Below are 16,291 nucleotides of genomic sequence, written 5' to 3'. Positions count from 1 at the left end.
AACCTCTAGATAAATACATCACCTTTACAGGACACCCCAATCTGTTCGATGTAACAGGTTCTCAACTGCTTAACTATAAATTTAGCAGTTCTGCTCACAATTAGAACCCAGGAGGAAATAGGATGATCTTCAGTTCAGATTCCAGTAGGCTGTTCTTTCAAGCAGGGATGTTAATTATCTTAGTCTAAGTGGGGCATACATACAGTTGACAGTCAAATAAAATATGAGCAATATCTTCAAGTCATGATATGGCAGGAGTTGGAAGTATCTAATTTGGCCATGGGATTCAAAAACTCAGATCTTGTTCTAGAACAGCCCTTCTTAATTAAGAACTGCATCAAACTGACTGACAGGTATTTTTCAAATTGAAAAATAGTTTTGTTCTTAGAAAACCAATTTAAATATTTATTTTTTGCCAATAACTATATGTCACTTTGGACACTGAGAACTGAAAAATTTAAAAATTTGCCTTGCTTAAGTTAGTTAGTTGAGTTAGTTGAGAGTAAACACTGGGTAGAAATAACTTTGGTAAATTGGCTTACCCAGGAATTGGGCTGAGCCATACTTAACTGTTTTTCTAAGTATATTTTTCTAAGTATAGTTTTTCTAAGTATATCAGGATCAATTGAATGGATCTTTTGCCAGTATGTGAACACTTTAATTATTGATAGGTTATGTATGGAATGGACACCTGCTTCTGCTCTGACCACGGGAGCTGATATGTTCTTATCAGTTCCAAATATGCTTCCTTAAAAAGAAGTCTGAACTTGTTCAAGTGAGGAAGCTTTTGTAAGACCCTTCCATTGAGCACAATAAGTCAGCACTGGGGCTACATTTGCCCTGAATACTTTAAGTATGGGGTCAAGATACCTGGGTAATTGTAATTAAATAATTTATATAAACTTTTAGTACTTTCCTCGGCCCTTGCCAAGCTTCTTTTAAAATGATTTAGCCCCAACCCTGTGTTGGTAAAAACGACTCGTAAACAAGTAAAAAAAAATCACTGGATCAAGACTTCCCAGTTATCTGCCAGTTAAATTTCACATTTTGTTTGATAAATATCATCACATTTTATTTGATTTTATTGATGTTTAAAGAATTAAAAAAACAGTAGGTATTTAGCTTTCACAACAGGCCTATTTCAGAGTGAGGCATTAGTACTATATAAATTTATTAATAATGGATCTTTGGCATACAAGTGTCTGAAGCATATAGGAATCCTGGAACATCATTGACATAGAGTCTAAAAAGCATTGGGATAGAAAACAATTCTGTCTAACACCCTTAGGTGCAGATATACTCTTAGAGAGCCTCTAAAACCCGTAGAGATTTCAAAACAATTTTTCAGTTTAGGGCCTTAACCAAGAGTAATCAAGAGTAAGAATCTTCCATATTTATTTTGGTCAATTTCTTCCATAAAATATTTCTGTTCATAGAACCAAAACTCACATTGAGATCTATAAATGTGGTACACAGTTTCTTGCCATTAATTTGTTGTTTTGTTGCAAAGTAATATAAAATAAAACAATTATCTATTGTGGAGCGCTCTGGTCTAAATCCAGTTTGTTCCTTCATTAGGAGATTTTTTTTAGATTACTCAGTCTTCTATTTTGCTCAAAAAATGTTGGTATACATTTTAGCCACAATTCCAATAAGGTTCCAGTAAGATTCTGTAATGTTTTGTGTCACCTCTGTTTACCATTTATAATGGCGACTTATCATCCAACTGGGATGCAACCTGTGTTATTTGCATAGGAGAACACCCCTGCTAACAACCTTGTTAATAATCAGATGGGAGTCATTATTGTATCTTTACAGTTTGGCAATACTTTCCAGAAAATGAGAGTATACTTTATGAACTTTTCTTTCATTAGAATATTTATTTTAATTAAAAGATCTGCTATACTGAACAAAATAAGTGAGAACCATAGATATACACTTACTTGTTCAGGGAGAGGTCAAGAATAAACATAGAACTGAAAGCTTCAATCTGGAAACTTGCCTGAGCTAGATGCACAGCCTGAAAAAAAAGAAGAGAAGAATGTGAGGACAGAAATGGAGACAAAAATATGCATAAGAAAAACATTTACTGTTTTATCAATTGTCCATATAAATCTGTCTGATTTTGATCTTATTCAGCTGAGTATAAATAATATGTACACATCTTGTGTACACGTGCATCTTGCAAAGCTATCTGGGATTTTGTGTTGAGCTTGTAGAAACAAAAAAAAAATGGACTGAGTTCTCTGTAATGTGGACACCACCATACTAGGGAAAGGCTTGGACGAAGGTTCTGCGTCAAATGCAGATATGGGGCCAGGGCCATCTGAGAGTTATGTGCTGACTCTGGAGCCTCCAGAGTCTGATGTCAGTGAAGTAGAGGAACAGGGGGAGCCTGTTCCCAGTGTGCACATGCGCAGAGCTGCCAGAAGGCAAGAACAGTTAAGAAAAAAGGGGCGACTTGGGAGTAAGGTTTGGAGATGATTGGCCCCTCCCATAAGACATAAAGGAGGAGCAAAGGCACGTAAGCCTTTGCGGGAAGCAACTTTGTGCTGGTCGGTGTACAATTTTGCAAAATTCTGCACAATTTTGCAGTAGTTCCACTCCTACCATGAGGAAGGAAAAGACCTCAAGTCTATGGGTGTTTTCTACAATTTTCTACGTTTTACACTTCTAGCTATTCCAGCTTTTGTAACTGGGGTTCCTGCTAATGCTATACATGTTTTCAGTCAGTTAAACATACAATGAAAATAAAATAAAAACCCATACATAAAACTCACAGCATCCAAACCCATACCCATAAAAATCATACCTAAAACAAAATTTACGAGCACTAGAGCTAGCAGATTAATTTTAGATGAAAGAGCTACTTAATTATAAATGATTTTGGTAGGAAAGTATCAAGAAAAAGAATCAAACAAACCCCTGAAGGATAAGATTTTTACATCTCAATGCTGCTGTTAAAAATAACTTTTTATTCCCATCAGAAGCACTTCAAAAAGTGGCAGAATAAGAGATGGGCATATCAATAGTTTAGCAGGCACAGTGGGAAAAAATATATTTTAGCTAACTTGCTTTCAAGCTACTTAGTAGCATTTTTAATTGAATCTGGACTCAAAATGAATTCTTAATCTGTTAAAACAGTTGTAACACAAGATTAGCATGCTTGCTATATAATCAACTGTCAGTTTCACATTTCTCAGAAGCATCTTATTACTTGAAGTAATCCAGAAAGGGTTAAATGGGAACAGCAATGCCCCTTTAGTTAAAGAATAACTCCCCCCCACCCCCCACCCCATGTTAAGAGGCTGTTTCTTGGGAACCAGCAGACTTCCCCAAAAATGCCCCAGGCAGTTGTAAGTAGCAGTCAGAAAGCAATTTCTGGTTCACCATTCACTGCATTTGCACAAATGCTTAAGTAGGACTACAATAACCAGGGGTGAAATGCTCCCGGATTGGACCGGATCGCCCGGTCCAGAAGCAATCTTGGCCAGCGGTTCGGCGATCTGGTAGCGATGGCGGACACCCAGACACCACCTGCGCAGAAGGTTTTGCACATGTGCAGGTCTGCGCGTGCATGTGATGCTTATGCTTGCGAATTGAGCGTGCGCATGGTGTATGTACTTCCAAACCGGTAAGGAAAGTAAGTAGATTTCACCCCTGACAATAACCATTAGATAGCAACAAAAAGTTGAATCAATGGAAGAGAATATATATAGCTCAGGATTGAGTCCTGTGAAATCCTGGGTGGCTTGGTTATTTACTTGCAGATGTTTCGTTACCAGACTAGGTAACATCTTCAGTGCTATTTTGTTATCTAGTCACTGAAGATATTGCTTTAGTCTGGCGATGCAACATCTTCAAGCAAACATCCAAGCTCGAGAAGCACCAAGCACTCCACAAAGAGTTGAATACTTGAGGAAGAATATTATTAGTGTATGGAGTTGTTTCAATAGCCAGGAGACTACAATGCTAATTCAGAGTAGTAGTTTGGCTGGCAATTAACTAGCTCTGTTGTGGTACATGTTTGCATGTTTCCTAAGGTGCGCCACAGGAGAGCAAGCTAGCTTCGCACCAGAGAGAAAGACAAGCAGTTCTTCCAGCAGTGTCCCCCTCTCTCCATCAGAGTGGCCTTGCAAATGGGTGTCGCAATCAGGAAGGTTCACAGCTGGCAGGAATCTGACCACCTGCACGAAGTACCAGTTCGTCCCTCCACCAATGTGGTACCTATTTAACTACTCTCACAGAACATGTTTTCAAATTGCTAGGTGGGCAGAAGTTGAGGCAAGTGACAGGAACTCACCCCGACATATAGTGCTAGAGCTCAAACCTCAGAGCAGATACCATCTCCAGCATCATTAAGCCACTGAGCTACCATGCCTCTTGAGAAAGAGTGAACATTTGGCAGATAGGAAGCAACAGCTTTAGCAATGACATCAGACTCAGAATTACCTCTATATGAATTTTACCAAATTAAAAATACAACAACTTATTCTCTCCCCAAATGGACATAGCTAGACAAGACATTCAATTATCATAAGCAGTAACTGTTATTATCTAGAATCTAAACAAATATTGCGACCAAAAGATATAAGGAAGGGACGTTTAACCCTCCCCTTCATCATAGCTGTGAAAAAACCTTTCCTCTATCTCCTATGTTGTGCTGTTTTTTTATGAAGTGGTTGTTTTGTCTCCCCAATGTACAGATCTGCACATCTCTCATATGTGTACTGCATATAACCACGTTGCTCTGTTTGTGTTTGGGTGTTTTATTCTTGGGGTGGACAAGCTCCCTGGGTTTAAAGTGTGCATGTATGTTGTGTGGCTGAAGATCCTCCTGAGCTTTTCAGATATTCCTGCAATGTATGGAATTGCTTCATTAGTTGTTCTCTTCTTTGTTATGGAGGAGCTCCTGCTGGGTCTTTTTGGGGATTTGATGAAGGCCCACTTGCGATAGCCACATGTTTTGAAGGCTTCCTTGATGTGTTTTAGTTCTTTTTCTTTCCCATATTTGCTGGTAGGCTGGTCTTCAGCTCACTGGTGTACAGTTCTGATAACTCCCATTTTGTGCTCCAGTGGACGGTGAGAATCAAAATGTAAATATTGATCTCTGTGTGGGTTTTTTTTTGATAAACTTCAATGTTAAGGCTTCTCTCTTCCTTAATGTGTACTGCACAGTCCAGGAAGGCTAGATTATTTTCCTTAACATCTTCCCATATGAATTTGATGCATCTGTCCACAGAGGTGATATGTTTGGTGAAAAAATATGGCTGTTCCATGAGTTCACCTACATGGAAGAGATAGAAACCAAAGCCCAAAACTCCTTCACAGAAATTCCACCCACTCATTGGTATTATGTGAATGATCCTTGGGTCAAGATCAAAACACCAGAATTGGAAGCATTCACCAAACATACCAACTCTGTGGACAGATACATCAATTTTATTGTCTAGCCTTCCTGGACTGTACAGTACAAATACAGGGGGAAAAGAACTAAAACACATCAAGGAAGCCCTCAAATCCCCCCAAAGACTTAGCAGGAATTCCTCAATAATAGGCAAAGAAGAAAACAATAAATGAAGCAATGCTGTCATTCCATACATTGCAGGGATATCTGAAAAGCTCAGGAGGATCTTCAGTCAACACAGCATACGTGCACACTTTAAACCCAAGAATACACTTAGGCAGAAGCTTATCCACCCCAAGGATAAAACACCCAGATACAAATTGAACAACGTGGTTATATGCAGTACACATATGAGATGTGCAGATCTGTACATTGGGGAAACAAAACATCCACTTCATAAAAGCATGGCATAACATAGGAGAACAAACCCATCATGACAAGACTTAGCAGTCCATCTGCATTTAAAAGACAAAAGCCACTCTTTTGAAGACAGCATAGTCCACATTTTGGACAGAGAGAACCACTGGTTTGAAAGAGGGGTCAAAGAGGTTATCTATGTCAGAATTGAATAGCCCTCTCTCAACAGAGGGGGGGGGATATGTCATCATCTATCTCCAGTCTACACAGTCCTTTCATCAGTTCCAAGACACCCATTTGCACTACTCAGGTGACCCTGAGGACACAGATAAACCTCCAGGTGGCCTCAACGACTTTCTAAAATAATGCAAATGACCAGCTGTCTGCAAGGAATATAAATTCTTCCATTCCCCACCATCCAGTCAGAGCTGAAGAAGCTTCTTGGATGAGAAGCAAAATGTCTTCAAAGAAAAACAAGGAAATCCAGTTGGCTCTTGAAAAAAGCACCTTTGGGATAACCATGACCTGGATGACTGAGAATTTCCATAGACATCTAGTAAGAAAAGTTATAGTTTCATTTCAAATTTAAATTACAAGATTTTCTGCATTACACTATATGTATGTCTTTTCAGTATTTTGGGGATTTTTTTTTTTTTACATGTCCATCACAGATGATAAAACCAGTGGTGAAATCCGGCCTGATCTATCAGGCTTGTGCGAGGTGGTAGGGCCGGCGGTGGCAAGCTCCGCCCACCCACCGGGACGCCATTACGTCCTGTTTTTTACCTTCTGCGCATGCGCAGAAGAGGCACGTGCTCACATTTCCAATCGGTAGCGAAGGTAAGTGCATTTCGCCGCTGGATAAAACGTTCTTTCTGTTTCATGACATTTTCAGAATTGATTACTATATGATTTGTCAATCTTAGATGTTATTGTTAGAAAAGAATAGAAAATTTTGATAATCTCATTTGGTGCAAAATGTTCTCTTTGGCCCTTGGGTCTCCCAGCTAGTTTTGTGACTAAAGTGGGACTGGAATTCATGATGTCCCAGTTTCTATCCCAGTGTATTAATCACAACTCCAAACTAGCCCTCTAAGATTAATTCATAGACTGTAAATGGCCTACAAAACCTGACATTTAGTATTCCATTACCTCCCTCTTTATATATGTATGCATATCATAATATATGTAAAAACACGTGAGAATTCTCAAAATTGTTTCTATTTTCCAACAAGTTTGGATACAACCTGAAAAATATTTTTTTAAAGATATTAATACTAATCAATATGTATCAAACTCTTCTTGGACTATGCCTTAAGGGAGTGGCTGGATTTGCTTATCCCAGCTAAGCCTTAAATATGGTTTGGGTATAGCATATTGCACAGATCTAGCTAGTGTGGTTTGCAAAAATGTATGGCTTAGCATGTAAATGATCCTCTAAACCAGTGATGGCTAACCTTTTCAGTGCCAAGTGCCAAGAGCGCACGCAACACCCCCCATGCGCCCCACCCCCAGGACATGTGTGCACAACCCGTGTGATCCCTGCCCCCGCACATGCGAGCGCAATCCCCATGCACCCCCATGCTCCCATGGATGTGCGCATGCCCCCCATGCACACCCCGCACCCCGTGCATGCACACGTGTCCCACATGCATCCCACCCCCTGCACATGCACGGCAGAGACCTGAAAACCAGCTGGCCATGCATGCATGGTGAAGCTGAGCTGGGGCGAAGGCTCATATCCCCGCAGGGAGGGCTCTGCATGCCAGCTGTGCCATAGATTCACCATCATGGTTCTAAACTCTTCTGAAGCAGTCTTAACCATATAAAGTTATATTGGCTTGATAGCTTATAATCCCTTTATATCCCTGCTATGATACATGCTGAGTAGCAGAAGTGACTGTCTGTATTGACAATTTGAGATGATACCTTTATTAAACCAACTCAATGTTTCAAAATTGCAAACTTTCGAATTTAAAGTTATTAAAATCCTTCATTCAGCAAATCAGTAGCCAAAAAATAGGGAGGCAGAAATGAATACATTCTATGGTTCAGTAGTTATACAGTTTCTAAATGATAAAAAAGAGAAATACCCAGGAATCCCTAAGCATCTTATATGCAGATAAAGTTTCAGAGATCTTTCCTCTATTTTAAAATAATATTTGATGCTAAAGTAATATGGGAATTAGCAGGTTCCTAACGGGAAAGAGTACTAAGGTTCCCAGGAGCTCACTTTGCATGCAAGCAGACCTATTGTGATGAACCCACTGGATACATTAGAGGGATAAGTCTCCAGATAGCTCTGATAACCTGCCCAACAATGTATGGAGTCTTATTGATCCCTTATATATTTCTTTTAAGTAAAACTATTACAACTACAATTTTCCACGTCCATCCTGAAAAATGAAGAGTCATTAAGGAGTTTTACCTCTGAACTAGAACAAGCACTATTCTACCTCTTTGCTTCCTTGCGTTCAGTAACAAGCAGCCATTAGGGAGTGTGAGCCTCCAAGTAAATATAAGATATATAAGATTATATAAAAATATAAGATCTCTCAAAAGTCAGAATGAAATTCAGTTCTTCAGGAATCTTTAATTCAAGATTCTATCACTGTTCCATTCACATTCCTATCTGGCATGTTGTCTATGGAGATTCTCAGTCATCCAGGTCATGGTTGTCCCAAAGGTGCTTTTTTGAAGAGGCAACTGGACTTTCTGGTTTTTCTTTGAACACGTTTCACTTCTCATCCTAGAAGCTTCTTCAAGGAGCTCTGAGAGCTGAAGAAGCTTCTTGGATGGGAAGCAAAATGTCTTCAAAGAAAAACAAGGAAATCCAGTTGCCTCTTCAAAAAAGCACCTTTGGGACTATCTGACATGTTACAACTCAGGCTTGATGTTGGAATGTGATTCTAGAATTTCCATTGATCTCTCCTTTCCAACGTCCACTAGCTCCTCCTCATTTAGGTCAGAGAGTGGGTTATTTTTCAGGATTGAAATCATGACTCATTAAAACAGTCATTCAGATAAGTAGAGAAGCCCACAAAGAATAGGGATGTGATTCAAGGTATTAGAGTAAGTATTGATACTCAAAAAAGAAGGAACTAAATGATATAAATTATTTCTCCAGGTTAGGAGAAATAAAGTTTCAGCCTATGTATATTTATATATGGGCAAGCATCCAGTACTAAACACCTGTGTCTCAGTAGTATCCTTGCTTGCTCCTTCCAAGAACTGGAAAGGGCATTCAAGGGATGCCCTGCAAAGAGACTTTTGTTACATACAAATGGAATGACAACTGAAGTTCGTTTGTTAAATTTATTTATTAAGTTTATAAACCACCCATCATGCCTAGGAACAGTGAGATGGATGCTTTGCCCTATAGTCAACAATGACTAGTGGAATAAAAATTGCAAGGACTCCTTCCTTCCTTCCTTCCTTCCTTCCTTCCTTCCTTCTTTCCTTCCTCCCTCCCTCCCTCCCTCCCTCCCATCCACCCATTTCATCCAGAGGTGACTCTCCTCCAGAATAGTGTATTAGCAGAAAACTTTCATCTGACACATATTTAGAGTTGCTTAACTCCGTCAAGCACTTTCTGCTGAATCATTCATTGGGCTCCACTGACCACTCCTGTTGTCCTACCTCAATTAAAAGCTCTTAGAACTTAATCATACTATTCTCTTTCCATGTACAGAAGTCTTGGCATGTAATTAATTTAACAATTATATTAACCATATATTCTGATTGTCAGTTGCCACATTGAAAGCTACGCTCCAGATAATGAGTATTAAAAATGCTGTGAGCTAGATTATTCTAGTTAACTTTCCCACGACAATTTCATAAGGTTTCTATACAGCGGGACTATGAAGTTAAAACATGGAAAATGCAGCAAAATATTGCAGTATTATGTCTTCCTTTTCAGCCAGTCAGGGATCTTTCCTGGATATGCCTTTTTTCTTCTTCTTAACATTTATATTGGCTTTCATGATCAATCCTCACTGAATTGCTCTTCCCTCCCCCATTTTTCTCCTAAATCATTAATGTAAAATCTTTAAACTTGTGCAAGTACTTTTCCTCTATATGGATAATGCTTTTTTGGCTATGTAAGGATTAACATTTGGAATACTTGCTATTAAAAGATGTAACAATTACTTCAAACATTTTAGCTGCATTGGCAAAGCTAGATATTATTATATTCTTAATGCAGGCAGAATTAGTAACAATTATATTCTCAGTGCAGTAATTAATTACTGAAATACAAAAAAGCACTTGAAAGAGCTGCCTCCCTCCCTTGATGGGTAGAGGAAGGGCACATAACTTGGGAAATGAGCACTGCTACCCACAATAATTCTTATTTTTTTCACGATAGTAACAGCAAAGACCATACTAGAATAAGGAGGTGGAATTGCTGCAATTGCACTAATATAACTACCAAGTATATACCAGGGAACATGAGAAACAGTATCTGTTTAATTCCAGGAATGAGTTATACCTTGTCTGAATAACTTTCCCACAAAGCTAAGCACTTACAGTATTTTACTAATTATCTATGCCACTTCATATATCTTGTACAAAATTATCATCTTTCATAAGAGGTGGGACCTTTTAGCTAACAAAATACCTGTACTTTCTTATTTCAGATAATGCTTTACACCTATGAACATAAATATAAAAGCAGTAAGTGATAAGTTAGTGCTAAACCCCAAAGGAACACACAACCATGTTGTGCAGGCACTAGGTTCAAATCAGCCCTGTACCACCTCTATTTATACAGGTAGTCCTCAACTTACAACCACAATTGAGCCCAAAATTTCTCTTAAGTGAGTTTCGTCCCATTTCACAACAGTTGTTAAGTGAATCATCACTGCAGCTGTTAACTGAAACTGGTTTCCCCATTGATTTTGTTTGTCAGGAAGTCGTAAAAGATGATCACAGGACCCTGGGACACAGCGACCATCATAAATACGAACCAGTTGCAAAGCATCTGAGTTTTGAACACATGACCATGGGGATGTTGCAAAAATTGTTACAATGAAAAATGGTCATGTCAGTTTTTTCAGTGCTGTTGTAATTTTGAATGGTCACTAAATGAACTGTTGTAATTTGGAGACTACCTGTATTACTTCCTAAAAAGTCACTTCCAAAGGCTGCATTCTAGAGCTGCGTTCACTGAAACGTAGAAGTCTATAGTAAGAAGAGAGAAATAATCTGGAAAGATCAAAGCAGCACAGACTCTTGAGAATGCCCTTCAAGCATACTGTCACTCTGGATTTGTCATTAACATTTATATGATCAACAGATATTAATTTCACGTTCTCCAATGTTGGTCCTGTAGAGATACTGCATATTCTACTGGGAATGCCCTGTTTTCTTTATCTGACAATAGTTTCTTATGTTTCATCAGAAACAGCTGCCAAATGTCTCCTGAGCTTCAAAATAATGGGTCAGGTGGCACACAGACTTCACTCCTTTGCTTACTGAACTGATTAATAAAATAAATTAAAAAATCAATTTTCTGTAAGTGCCCATCTTGCCAAAGTCATGCATTTCTTTGGATAGATCTGTTTTGGAATAAACCATATTATTCCAAGAGTTATGAATTAATATAAAGTATGATTTAATGAAAAACACATCAAATTACTAATGATTTAAAAAATTCTTGCCTTTTAATTTGCATTAATAGTATTATTTTAAAAATTAAGAAGTTTCCTGTCTATTAAGAATGCGTGTGGTTGGGTTTTCAATCCCAGACTAACCAAAATTATGTTCAATAGCAATGTAACTTATACAATATAACACAACATTGAGCAGTAGCTATTTGACTACTGAAATACTACCTTTAGAGAGGAAATGGAATATCTGTAAAAGTACCGCAATACATGATCTTATATCATAACAAGAGGGACAAATCACATTTGGCCTAATTATTACTTTGGGAAGAGATCAATAAAAACAAGAAACACATAACATGAAATCACAATAGACTAAATTCTAAACAGTCTTCTAAAGTACTCTCATAGTAAGTTCACTCATATTTCTTTTCTGCTAGATATATGAGAACTCTGCAGGTCTTGATACAGCTAAGGTTAATTTAAACATACAACTGAAGCAATGACACAAGTGAATCATAACTTATTTAAGTGTCATTGTTTTAAATATGGTTTAGGTTTAATTTATGGTTTAAATATGACTAAGTTTAGCTACATGAAGATGCAGTTTGTGTGTGTGTGTGTGTGTGTGTGTGTGTGTGTGTATACACATGTACTAAAGATAAAGAATTTGGATCCATAACACATCAAGATCTCCTATACCTGTTACGTGAAAAATATTATTTAGTTTTTACCATGCCCTTTTCTCTAGTTCAAGTAAGTTGGTTAAAATGAAGAGGGGAAAAAAATAGGTTATATTCTTTTGTTTTATCTACAGTACTGATACTAAGCTTCACAACTAACTGACAGCAATTCCTGGCACCTAAAGCCAATGCAGCAATAATATTACAGAGGTATTACCAATCTGCTGAATAGACATTCTTAAAGTAAGACAATCCCTCAAGGGACAGGACTATTTTGAGCTACTGTACTGGATGTTCCTTTTTTAAAAATTCTTACCTTACTGTGTTTTTGCTGGTATCTTGTCCTAGTATCCAAAATATGGTAGGGACTTTCAGAGTCTTTGTTCAAATAATAAATAAGTCTTGAAGGCAATGTGATTTCTTTTTGGAATGCACTGCTGTAATTGTTATTTTTGCTACTACTATTGTTAGTCTGTTGAAATACAGTGTCCTCATTTGCCAGAATGGTTTCTGTTTTTTCCAAAGTTTCATTCCAATGGATAGCTGGGAAGACAGATAGGTCTACATTAAACCACAGAGGAACCGAACACTTTATATAGGCTGCTTTAAATTCTGTTAATTTTCCTTCAAGAGGATAATATGAGTCCAACATGCCTTATTAAAATATTTCCTAGTATGGTATTTAGGAAAGCAATACAAAGTATTGCAGTACTGCAGAAAGAATGACAGAAAATATTGGGTATTTAATACAATGTATTTTACATAATAATCTAAATGTTTTTTAAAAAAACATTTTTCAGAAGGGAAGCTCTTTTAATGAGATGCCAAACATCATGGCTCTTGTCAGTTTTCCTCAGAAATATTGATCAAAATCTGTGAATCAGCAAACTTCTCATAAATGGAATTCATGTGTCCACTGAAAATCAATCAATTCCCTTTACATAAGGACCACTTCTCACAAACCGTAAGAATACAAATTCTAAGTATAGTTATTATACAAAATTATCTCAAGAAATTCAGTTAGATTTCTTTCAAAATTAACATTTAAGTACTAGAGATCATGCAGAAGAAAATACATATTTCTTCATGCTTAAGAGTTCTATTCACAGGGAGTTCTTTTTTCCATTTGTATATTATGTATGAGCTCTCAACTCAATTCTAAATATCTTTCCCTAAACAGAAACCTCACTTACTCTGCTTCAGATACTTCTTAAATAAGAGCACAAAAAATGAGCATTCTGACAACCTGCCAAGAACGTTTTGCTGCATCAGCACCTTTTGAGATCACATCTTGCCCATCATCATCATATGCCTGAGTTTGCACCATATCTATATACACCAATAAAGAATCTTCAACATGAGAAGGAAAAGAAAGAAAGAAGAATTTGGTTGCAGTCACGATTAACAATTTGCTGCAGGTGATCAAACAAAATGCTATCTTCGGGATAAAAACCTGTCAATGAATCTGTGTGGAAGCAGGTGTATGCACATACTTATGGGGGGTGAAAGATCACGAAAGCTTCTCACCACAGGGAGGAAAAGACGGGGTGCTGTATGAGGTCTGTCACGAGCAGAAGAAACTAGCATGACAGGGAAAATTAGGGGCTCCAAAGGGACACCGGAAAGAAAAAATAACTAGATAACGGGCTTTGCTATTTATCTGCATTGGCATGTAACTCGTAAGGCAGCAAATAGCAGTTCGAAGGAGAAGAGGGCTGACTTCCCAAACACCATACACTGCGGAGGAAGAAGGGGAGATTCCAGCCCATCCCCCCCCACCGCACTCACCGGTGTCCGCAATGACCCCCCAGCTCTCTGGGCGTCCCCAGCAGAGGAGCAGGAACGCCAAAAGGAAACGGCGGAAGAAGGCGAGCAGAGGCAGCCGCGCCAGGCATGCTGAGAAGGGAGCGTTAGAGGGTCGGCGGTGCCGGCAGCTGCCAGAGAAGGGCTGCCGCAGAGAACTTCTGCCAGGCGGCTTCATGGCTCATAGCTTTGCGGGAGGTGGAGGGGGGGGCAGGGCGGGCGGTGGTGAAGGGAGTCGCCTGCCTCGTCGGAATTGTGAGGAGCAGCGGTGGGGGGGGGGGAGCGGCGGCACTGCCCCCTTCCCCCTGGAAGAAAGCGGCGGTCGAGCGGTCACGCAGCGACGGTCGCGGCACTTCTTTCTTCACATTGCTGGAGGCGAAGGGAAGACACGGCGCAGTGACTCCGCTTTTTGTTCCGCTGCTGCCGCTGCCTCCACCGCGACACCTTCCTACCGCCTCCGCTCCATTATCTGCGGGCGCCCCTCCTGGGAAGAGCAGAAGCAAACCTCGGCGCCGCCTTCTTCCTCCTCCTGCTGCTGCTGCTGCTGCTGCGGGCTGGGCTGACAGTCGCTCGCGCTCTTCTCGCCCTCTCTGCCATTCACCTTTCAATGCCCCGCGCACTGCACAGGATGACGTCGAGACCCGGCCACACTCTTCCACCCCCGGCAGCTGCAGCCCCTACCGTCACGGGGTGGGGGGGGGAGGGGGAGGGCAGAGTTAAAAGAGCGCGCATGCGGGTGGGGGGGAGCAGATGCTCCCTCCGGCTCTTGAGAGGAGCGGGACGGGGCGGAGCGGGGCGTGGCAGGGCGGGGGCGGCGTTAGACCTAAGAGGCGAGCGAGAATAGCGCGGAGGGAACGAGCAGGTGTCGTGATGCAGCATCTCGGGAAGGGGACGAGCGGCGCGGCCCTCGGACCTGCATGCGGCGTTCCGCCCGCTTCTTACCCGTGCAATTCTTGTCCCTACGTCCTCTCCCTTCCAGATTTGCTGCAGTGGCAAAGCCAAAAAGGCGGGGAGGGCTAGAAGGGAGCTGCGTTATTTTAACAGCTGAAATGCTGTCGAATCGTGGTTGCTTTCACCACCTCTCAGGACCATCAGTTACCAGATGTCGTTTTTCACTTGCATTGGTTCCTGCCTCTCCAGCCATGTACTTTCTCCTGAGTAGTTTCTGGCCAGTGTAATTACGAATAGACACCGCAAGCCTTGCTCTTAATGTCGTTAGTGAACGAGAGGACTGGACTGTAGAGGTAGCTGCTTTTTTAAAAAAATTTTTTAGAGAATTATTATAGGAGGGAGAAATGATTACGGTGTAATCACCCTGGTTCACTCCTGGTATAAAAGTATTTATACGAGTTCCCTTGCTGAAACTGTGATCTACCTGACAACTTTATTGTTTCTCTTGTCATTCAGGCATTCTCGGAGACCCAATGAACATCATTTCAGGAGGATTGTCTGTCAGCAACTGCTTCTCTGTTTTTGCAAACTTGTGCTACCTTCTTCATTGAAAGGATATATCTAGTTACCTTGTTTTCTGACAGCCCTTTTGACTGTTTTGGATTTTTCCAAGTATCAGTTTTTTCTCCAATGATTTTGTAATTTACCTGTCACCTATTTAAGCTTTAACATCAGTATTAGTGCTTCCAGTGGTTTTATTTCATCTAGTTTTGAATGGTTTGTTCTTTTTGCATCCAATAAATTTACCCTGCACAACTCAAAAGCATTTTTTCCTGATTTGGTTTTTGTTTTGTTTTTTTGACAGTCCAGATTTCACAGCAACCACAGTCTTGGCAACAGAACCTGTTGGTCCATAAGATATTTCTTCACTTAAATGTTTTGTCTAGTTTCTTGTCTCCCAAACTATCTATTTCATGGCAATAGTCACCCTCTCTATCTATTCTTGTAGCCTAGGAAGTTTGTTACTCCTGCAATTTCTCCACCTATTTGCACTGGATTAGTATCACCAGCCAAAGTGGAGAGGAGGGATCAAAACAAGCATGACGGCAGCTGTAATCAGAGCTCTGGCCTTTTTTTGTGTTAACATTAAATGAAGTTAAAAAAAGAGGTAGGGCTTCAACCATCATCTTGCTATATTGATCCTTTCTGCAGACACTGCTGGTTAGCATTGCCCAGCTAACATCTTCATATTTTTATTGAGCAGGAATTCAGCTTCTAAACTCACTTTAATCTTCAGCAAGAAACTCCTTAAGTTTTCTCACTACTACTTTAGATACCCTTAGATTTTGGATCTTTTTCCTTGCAATTTTAATTCCGGTTTCTATTTCTTACAGTATATTTTGCCAATAAATGTGACACAATACTACTTCATGCTATCCTTTCCCAGTTTGAACCACAGTTGCTCTAAACGGTGTTCTAACCGCTGCTTTCTGCAATTCCTTCAACGGTCAGAGAGATAAAGGATATCTACATTTTTGTATCCA

At 39.8% G+C, this 16,291-nt stretch overlaps 1 protein-coding gene across 5 annotated transcripts in view; it reads right to left on the bottom strand.

Moving 5' to 3' along the window:
- Window positions 1-15,565, bottom strand: part of ADAM23 (ADAM metallopeptidase domain 23) — an 85,545-nt gene extending 69,980 nt beyond the window's left edge. For 4 of the 5 annotated variants that reach the window (XM_034431639.3, XM_034431616.3, XM_034431626.3 and 1 more), the window contains exons 1-3: window positions 13,842-15,565; window positions 12,370-12,596; window positions 1,944-2,020 (exon numbers count right to left, since the gene is read on the bottom strand). In XM_034431639.3, coding sequence (XP_034287530.2) covers window positions 1,944-2,020; window positions 12,370-12,596; window positions 13,842-14,034 — 497 coding nt within the window. In that variant the 5' untranslated portion in view covers window positions 14,035-15,565. The remainder of the gene's footprint in view (window positions 1-1,943; window positions 2,021-12,369; window positions 12,597-13,841) is intronic. The other variant, XM_087882144.1, reaches the window with a different exon arrangement.
- Between the last annotated feature and the right edge of the window lie 726 nt (window positions 15,566-16,291).

The sequence above is a fragment of the Pantherophis guttatus genome, chromosome 1 (assembly GCF_059756535.1).
Source record: "Pantherophis guttatus breed Tessera chromosome 1, ASM5975653v1, whole genome shotgun sequence".
Classification (NCBI taxonomy): Eukaryota; Metazoa; Chordata; class Lepidosauria; order Squamata; family Colubridae; genus Pantherophis; species Pantherophis guttatus.
This window is presented reverse-complemented; position numbering and strand designations above follow the sequence as displayed.